Raw genomic sequence first — 9321 nt, forward strand, 5'->3', positions numbered from 1 at the left:
TCCGATCTATGAGTCTGTCAATTTTCTACTCTTGTGCGTATCTATTCTGGCCGTTCCCCTCCTCATGTGTGTATTTGCTTTGGCTGTTCTCTCATCTTCCACGTGTGATCCTCCATTTTTATTTTATTTATGCCCTAATTATTTTGTAGTTGTGTTTTTGGGCCTTTAATTAAATTCTCATGTAAGGAGGATATAGTTTGATTGTCCAATGCTGATTTTTTTTTCTTTTATTTTTCTCCAAATTCACCAAAAATGTCTTTTATTTCTTGTATGTCGGAAATAAACAATATGCACCGAAATTAGATATAATCTAATCAAAATCAATCAAATATCTCATATGATATGAAAATAAAACGCATGCGATTTCTAACTATCAATTCTAAAATTATAATCAATATCAATATAGTATTTTTATATTGCACACATCAACTTTAAATATAATAATACTGCATATACACTAAATTGTAATTTTGCCCTTCAAATAAATTATAGGAACCTCATAATTTATTGGTAATTTAATAAGGAATCATGTGGTATTTTTTCATTGGTAATTTTTCTATATTTCGAATTTATTTATTTATTTTGATCAAATATTTAGATCAGTGTTACAAAATTGTAAATATTGAATAATAGAAATAACACCCCATAATTACTGTAATACATTTGCAACATATATGTTATGTAACACAAAATAGGTAACTGTTTACGGCACAATTTTATTTATATATGGTTTGTCTTAAATGATTATTTGAATGAGAATGAAATTCGATGAGTAAACAATTATATAGAGTACTTTATAATACACTATAAATAATTTATAAATTATACTCAACCAACTATCTCATCATACCCTATTAGTAACACATCAATGTGTATTTTGTTAGTGTGAGTTCTTAAATAATTCTCAATAATTTTTATTTTTTTTTTGGCAAAATAGCAAGAAACTCCCATGTGGTTTTACGAATTCGCTGAAAACCCCTCGTAGTTCTAAAATTACAAAAAAACCTACTTGTGATTTTCAAAATGTTGCGAACTCTCCCCCTCTCTAAATTTGACTACCGGACGTTAATTTTTTTATTAAATTTGACAGTTATTCCTTTATTTATATATTTTTAATTTGTTTATCTCTCTTCTTTTTTATTTTTTTTCTTCTTTCTTATCCCTAACTTTTTTTCTTCCATCTTCTTCGTCTTCCCCCAAATTCTTCACCTGGGCAATTCTTTCTTTTATTCTTTTTTCTCAATTTTTCTTTTTCTTCCCCAATTATTTTTCACGCGCGTAGCTGTTCTGATTCTTTCTTTTCTTCTTTTTCCGTAATTTTTTTTCCCTTATTCTTCATCTCCAATTCTTCTTTGAAGAATGAATGATTAGAGAATAAGAAGAGAAAAAAAACGACCGGTAGAAGCGGCTGGAGCAGGAAAGAAGGAAAGAAGAGAAAAATAAGAAAAGGAGAAGGAGAAGAAGAAGACGATGAAGAAGGGCTGGACAACAGGTTTTTTTTTTTGTTTTTTTTTTTCCAATTTTCTTTGTTATTTCTCTTTCTCTTTCTCCTTTTCTTCTTAGATTGATTTCTTAAATTTTTGGATTTGGTAAAACAGAAGAAATCGATAACTTACGCATTCTTGTCTACATCTCTATGTCCGGTAGATTAGTTGTATTATAAATTTGATATTGATTTCAAATTTAGTTCTGTTTAACGGATTTAAAATGAAAAAAAATATTGAATTGAGATTAAATTCTAAAAGTGTGTAGAAGAAGAATGAAGATGAAGAATGAGGAAGAAAAAGCTAGGGTATTTTAGTAATTTTACACAGAAATATATCAGTTTATGGACCAAAAATCGCATTTCAGACGCGTGGTATACAACCGTCGTTAAATCTTAACGGATGGGGTTTTGCAACATTTTGGAAACCACAAGTAGATTTTTTTGAGTTGTAGAACTACGAGAGGTTTTCAACAAATTTGGGAAACCACAGGGGGTTTTTGCTATTTTGCGTTATTTATGTTTTCTTTTTTCGTTTATATTAAAATTTTTTATCAAACTCAAGTTAGTTTCTGTTGTACCACTTGAGTTTGAGGGGATGTTAGAGATATTTTAAATATTTAATTTTAGATTAAGTAGAATTATATTTAGATTTGATCTTATTAATAGTTATATTACTTAAATTTGAGTCTATCAAGTATGTTTTATATTGTCTATACATATATATATATATATGCTCCTTTATTTTGACGATGCATAAGACAACTACTGTTATCTACTAAAATTTTACTATCTAACAATTTTTTTTAAAAAAATATATATTCAATTATACTAGTGTTATCTACTACCCTCAGTCTCAAACAATGTTTTTAAAATAGAAAATAATTAATTATATTTAATCTCTACTCCACACTTTATCCCCTTACATCATCCAAATAAAAAAATAAAATATATATTTCTCTCTCCATCGCATCACCTAATTTTTAGATTATCTTACTTAATACTACCACCTAAAAACTCGTATCAAAAGTAAATGTTCACCTTGTTTGGGACGGATGGAGTATTTTTTATTTTTGTATACTATAATATTAAAATTATTTTTATATTTCAATACAATTTATATGTTTATGGTTGAAATTGATTGAAATTGTATTTAAATGTAAAATAAAATTTTAATATAATATAAAAAATAAAAAATAGTTGTGTAATTGGATGTTTGTATTATTTTTTATATTTTAATTGTATAACTATTCTAAATTCAAAATATATAGTATATATTTTTTTAAAATAGTATAAAAAAAAAACCTACACGGCAGCCTAGAATTAAATATGGTTGTGTAAAAGTTCCAACAATGCATTTCTTGGACCGAGCAAACGGAACTGCCTGCCGTTGCATATTCGAACTCATTAAAGCATCAAGCAGCGCAACCCGGTTCTACTTGACTAAGCCGTGCTCCTCCAAGGAGGGAGTTTGCTTTACCCAACGTACTTTTTGATAACAAGGCAGAAAGCCCCGCCGTATACTTTTCAGTCAGTTGCCACTTCAACTCCACTACGTCTGTATCAACAATTTTCGTTAATTTTTTTTAACGATGAAAACAAAACTGATTAAATTACAGTCAGATAGGAAATGATGAATTTTTTTATATTGAAATCATAAATTTTAATTATATTAAAATAAAAATAAACAGACTTTTCAATCAAACCCAAACGTCCGTACTGAGTGAATGGTAGACGTGGGAGAGTGAGTAATGATGAGCATTGGGAGGAGTGGAAACAGCAATTTTATCTCTCTGTCAGTACAAACCTCTTCTACGTCCATCACCATCTCCATCTCACCCGTTCCTCATCTCACCCCCTTCCCTCTGCAAACTGCAATCGATCCACCACATCCCGGTTTCTTTCTCCACGCTGCTCTCGTTTATCCAAGTCGCATCCAAATTTCGAAATTAGACACTAATTTGGTGGGACTTGTCGCCGGAAAGTGCGTCAATGGAGGCCTCAGGTTGTGGATGATTTCGGCTTTTGTTACTGTGGCTAGTTTTGTTTCGTGATTTACAAAATTAATTATTTAATTCACTGTAGTTTTTGTTGGATAGTTTCTCATCAATTTGATTCTTCAGTCTGGTACTTGATGGTATCGTTTTCGGCTCCTTTTCTGTTCGGGATTATTGTGACGAGTGATTTCTTCTGTTGGGTGATGGTTCTTGTTTGATTAAGATGCTTAATTGAGATTGATTATCCGCACAATCGAATTGAATGTGGAAATATTGAAAATTAGTTAGGGTTATGATTTACCATGGAATCTTCAATGCATTAATTTGTTTGTCCTCGTCTCACTGAAAAATTCATATGCATAATTAGTTTAAGAAAGATTGGTTTGACTAATAATTCTATCTCATTAGTTATTCAGTAGATATGTATATATATATATATATATTTAATCAAGGGAATGGGATTGATTAATAAGATTACCTTATATGTGACATTTTCACTGATCTTATGCTTATTCAAACTTAAAAATTGGATTTGTTGTCTATGCGGAAGCAGGAAACCATCAGGAGGTGGAGGTGCCGCCTGTGGAGGGTGTTGCAGGAGGTGGTACAGCTTATGGATGGAGTGAAACCGACGTTGACGATGCTCATCTGCCCAGGGGTTTGATTGATCCCATGAAAGTTCATTCTTCAGCGTTAGTGCATGCCTGGTGCATGCCGAGCACGGCAAATGTTGGGCCACAGGACATTCCTCGTAAATTGGAGCCTGTAAGCTCGGACAAACTTTGTTTTCCAGTGCCAAGGATGTGGTAGTTATTATTACCTCGATCTTTTGGTTATAGTTTTTGATATCATATTATTTTGGCTCATTTGTAATCTTGTGCTACATATAACTCAATTCAAGATTAGTCTTACTTAGAAGTATTTAGTAGAGCCTATCTGATGTTATTTCCATTGAAGATCTCTCTTTTATCAGCAAGGAACGAAAGGGAAAGTGTTCAGATAGCTATACGTCCAAAAGTAAGTTGGGCTGCCGGATCTGGTATTGCTGGAATGGTGCAGGTGCAATGTACTGATCTGTGTTCTACTTCTGGTGATAGGTTTGTTCTTCAAAATGTTAATTGCAATCATCTCACGCCAAGTAGCTAATCGTATTGTTAAACTTCTTGGACAAATGCAGATTAGTTATCGGTGATTCAGTGAAGGTGAGACGAGTTGTTCCAGTTTTGGGTGTTCCAGATGCTCTTGTGCCCCTTGAACTGCCAGTTTCTCAGTTGACCCTTTATCCTGGGTATGGAAACCATTCTTATACAATCTCTTCTCAGTTTTTAAAGGTCAAAGATTACTCATTATGTATAAGACAATTTGATGGCTATAATGATGTTGCAGAGAAACAGTGGCAATATGGGTTTCGATTGATGTCCCAGAATCACAATCACCTGGTCAATATGTAGGAGAATTCATTATTACAGCTACAAGATCTGACACAAAGTGATTGTCTACACCCTTATCTCAGATAAATTCTAATTTTGTAGCAGTTTAATGTGACGTTATAAATCAAATATGATTGGTGTTGTTTGCTCAAGATGAGCACATTTGGTTTATTTGATGTATGGTCTACAAAATTTCCATTTTCACTTATCACAGATCTTCAGCACACTGCCTGAGTAAAGGAGAGAGGTACCAACTTTGTCAAGAGTTAAAGAGCTGTCTCGATATCATTGAACCAGTTGATGGCAAACCACTTGATGAAGTGGTAGGTTATATGTTATTTTGACAGGATTTCTAGATTCTCATTTAAATTTTTACGGTATGCCTTAAGGAAACACCTTATTCATTTTCTTTGATTTTTCATTTTTGATATTTAGGTTGAAAGAGTAAAATCTGCTTCTTCATCTTTGAGAAGGGTGCTGCTTTCCCCATCATTTTCAGATTTAGATAATGGATCTGTAGACATGATGGATGAGGATGTTGTCTCAGACCTTTCAATCAAGGTGAAGCTAACTCTAACAGTTTGGGATTTCACTCTTCCAGCCACACCTTCTCTTCCAGCTGTTATTGGTGTATCCTGGAATTAATATCTCACCCAAGTTTATTTCATCTTTTATGGTGGTGGTTCTGTCTCGGTGCCATTTTGAGTTTCTGTCAAACTCCCTCCTGTTATTTTCTTTGGTTTGATATTTTTTATGCCTTTGTCAAATGCTGAAAATATGCTGTAACGTGCACCTGAGATGATGGAACATTTCAACATAAGTCAGTTCGCAATTGCTCCAACATTCTGGTAAATGGAAGCAGGTGTAGTTGAATGTGAACTTAACTATACAATAGATATCTGATACAGTTATTGAGGACCGATTTGGTGTTGAACATGGAAGTAGCAAGTGGTATGAAACACTGGATCAGCATTTTAAGTGGCTGCTGCAGTATAAGATCAGCCCATATTTTTGCAGGTGGCGGGAAGGTATGCAAGTACTGGCATACACCTGTCCATGGCCAGGTAATATAGTATGACATACTGATCTCATGTGCTTCGCTTCACTCAATTGACTAGTTAATTTTTAGTATATGAAACAAGTAATCTGTCGGGTGAATTTCTCTTTGAATTGTACTCATTGTAGCATTTATGTTTTCCATGTTTGAGCTTTATTGTGTATATTCAGGATTGTGTTAAAATCCTTCAACTGTTTATTATGTCCGGTAACAATCTTAGACAAAGCTACATTCTGCATTTCACATTACTAGCTATTGCTTTTTTGATATTGTTGAACTGCATTGTTTGCCTCTGTATCACTGCAGCTGATCATCCAAAATCGGATGAGTATTTTTCTGATCCCAAGCTGGCAGCATATGCTGTGCCATATAGTCCAGTCGTCTCCTGGTTTGTGGCTGTTGCCTTTCTCTATCTTACTCTTATGCTTTATAAATTCTTAATCTGAGTGTTTTTATCTTTTCATCTTAATGTACAGTAGTGGTGATTCATCTAAGGACTTTCTGCAAAGCGAAGTTGAGATATTAAGAACAAAGAATCATTGGAGAAAAGCTTATTTCTATTTGTGGGATGAGGTGAGAGCTGACAAATTTTCTGCCTAATTGATCCCTTCCAAATTCTGTTGGAGCTTTCATTTCTCATTCTGCTCAAACATTCATTTTCTGTACATACGTTACTGAGATGATTCACTGGCATGATGTATCTGTATTCTGTAAAAGAAACACTGATCGGGTAATACAAAAAGATAACAAAGAAAAATAAAACAGAACCATCAAAATATAATTGGAGAGCCATTCGGATGACTTTATGGTTTATGCTAATCTATGCTCTCAATTATGATATATAACCTTACCAAGAAGCTAATCCGTTTGCATGTCTAAAACAAAGCTATTGAGTATGTTTCCTTTTCTCTCTTCACTTTGTATTTCTGTTTCTATACAGAACATTAGTTGTAAGACAAAGCCCTTCTATCTTCCTTTTATGAATTGTAACACTGCATTGAATTACATATTTATATTAGTCAAGGTTTTTAACTCACCCGTATGATCTTATTTTTATTATGGCTCCTTGCTTTTCTTATGCTCATATTCTTCTGTGACTATAATTTGCCATTTCAGCCACTGAACATTGAACAATATGAAGCTCTTCGCAACATGGCAAGTGAGATTCATGCTTATGCGCCTGATGCTCGTATAATGACAACTTATTACTGTGGTGAGCAATTTTACCACAATTAATCCAGTGCATTGCTTTCCTTGTTTGCTTTTTCTGTGTCCTTTATCAGAACTAGAAGTTAGTAGAGCTTTTGTGAATGGAAAGCCCTCAAGGGAACCAGTGTTAATTGTGATGTGTGCATCCGAGCTTGATATAGTATGCTAGCCAACTTAGCTGTAGTTGCTGTAATATCTGGTTAGTCTAAACTTCAATTATACTTATTCTACCACCTGAAAGAATCTAACTAGTGTTGCATCATATTAAATGAAGCACTGCATAAATAATGTACTAAATCTCTTCCTTAAAACAGGACCTAGTGATGCACCCTTGGCTTCTAACAATTTTGAGGCTTTTCTTAAAGTTCCGGAGTTTCTTCGACCTCAAACCCAAATCTTTTGTACAAGGTATTGACTTTCTAAAGTTTAATTCAAGGTTTTGAGCAATACTGCCCCCCACCAGCTGCTGATATATATATATATATGTTCTGAGAACCATTGGTATTATTCTCTCCTTTCAGCGAATGGGTGATTGGCAACCGAGAAGATCTGGCGAAGGATATAATTGCAGAGATACAGCCTGAAAATGGTGAGGTAGTGTGCTTTTAAACCTTTTACGATTACCCAATTCTTTTTCTTCTTGGAAGTACATATACATACATTTTTGTGTGGACTTTATATCTTCTTTTGATGTCTAAACGTTGGTACCACTGTTCTACATGAGTTTCAATGCTTCTTTTACCTCAAGAGCAAACTTCCTGTAGGGATAGAAACATTTTAAAGGGGAACTGCTACATTATAATTAGTCCATTGCTTTCTCCAGACAGGCGAGTGTGTTCTACCAGGTCAGTTGAATAGGGTTTGATATGCCAAAACTTATTATGCCTTGTTCATGGCAGAACGCTGCTATTTTGGAGAATTAGAATGTGGAGTTCAGTCATTTTTCCTTGGCACAAAATGAAATTGATTGAAAACATTAAATACTTGTGCGTACTGCAATTGCACATTTGACACTCTGTAAAAGAGACTAATTTATACTGATTATAATCAATCAAGTACACAGTAGCTTTAACAGACATCCGAAGGCACTTCCCTTCAGCTGAATCTCTGGGAAATGTTGAGTTGTTCCATAACAATTCTTGGGGTGTTTAGCGAAACTTCATTTATTCTTTTATGCATTATCTGATCGCACTCCTTATGTCTTCGTTTCATAAATTTCGATTTGTATTTCTCCCTTTTTTTTCTGAGTTATGTCTTCATCCAGGAGTGGTGGACATATGTCTGCATGGGACCATCCGATCCTCATCCTAACTGGCACTTGGGGATGCGAGGCACACAACACCGCGCAGTTATGTGGCGGGTATGGAAAGAAGGCGGAACTGGCTTTCTCTATTGGGGTGCCAATTGCTACGAGAAGGCGACTGTTCCCAGCGCTGAGGTAGTTCGATATTCTAGTAAGGGAATGATGTCTTCATATTTAACTTCACGATAATTTCTCTTACACTTGGAGCCAAATTATTTTACAGATTAGGTTTAGGCGTGGCCTCCCTCCCGGCGATGGAGTCTTGTATTACCCTGGTCAAGTGTTTTCATCTTCGGAGGAACCTGTTGCCTCCCTACGACTAGAACGACTTTTAAGTGGTTTACAGGTACATGTTTAATCTTCGAAGATTAATTTGTACCATTTCTTGAACTGTAATTTTGTAATTAAAAACGAGTACGCACATTCAGGATGTCGAGTATCTCAAACTATACTCTTCAAGATTTGGTAGAGAAGAAGGGCTTCTTCTTCTCGAAAAAACAGGAATGTATCTTGGCCCCGAGAGGTACACTCACGACCATGTCCCGATTGATGTTATGCGTGGTGAAGTTTTCCGGACATGCCATTCTGAAAGTAGCAAGCAACTGATTTGTTGAAGGTTCGTTAGTTCCCACCCGCTACTTGTCTTAAAAATCCGTATAATATATTATGTATTTCGACGCATGTTTATTATTATGATTCACTCTTTAATCTTCCATCTATACTACTACTACTACCTTCGATTATCGGGTTTGCATTGGTTACCAATTCGCTTAATTTCGCGTCAATCTTGAGTAATGTGCGAGCCGGCTAGTTTCGGGGTGCATAATAATTGTTGCCCTTGC

General features: G+C 34.5%; 1 protein-coding gene across 4 annotated transcripts; it reads left to right on the forward strand.

Moving 5' to 3' along the window:
- The first annotated feature begins 3219 nt into the window (after window positions 1–3219).
- On the forward strand, window positions 3220–9321 carry LOC127257166 (uncharacterized). Of its 4 annotated transcripts, XM_051283521.1 has the most exons (16): window positions 3220–3488; window positions 4034–4245; window positions 4438–4577; window positions 4658–4768; window positions 4867–4968; window positions 5125–5233; window positions 5346–5540; window positions 5806–5974; window positions 6274–6355; window positions 6444–6540; window positions 7084–7180; window positions 7491–7584; window positions 7698–7770; window positions 8441–8614; window positions 8703–8825; window positions 8908–9321. In XM_051283521.1, the coding sequence occupies exons 1-16, from the start codon at window positions 3476–3478 to the stop codon at window positions 9091–9093; spliced, it is 1977 nt and encodes a 658-aa protein (XP_051139478.1). In that variant the 5' UTR covers window positions 3220–3475; the 3' UTR covers window positions 9094–9321. The 4 variants fall into 4 exon arrangements, with proteins under 4 accessions (XP_051139478.1, XP_051139482.1, XP_051139479.1 ...); XM_051283525.1 differs by lacking the exon at window positions 3220–3488 and having other exon boundaries at window positions 4103–4245; window positions 4454–4577; XM_051283522.1 differs by lacking the exon at window positions 3220–3488 and having other exon boundaries at window positions 4105–4286.

This window comes from Andrographis paniculata, unplaced genomic scaffold (genome assembly GCF_009805555.1).
Source record: "Andrographis paniculata isolate CXL003 unplaced genomic scaffold, ASM980555v1 Contig57END, whole genome shotgun sequence".
Classification (NCBI taxonomy): Eukaryota; Viridiplantae; Streptophyta; class Magnoliopsida; order Lamiales; family Acanthaceae; genus Andrographis; species Andrographis paniculata.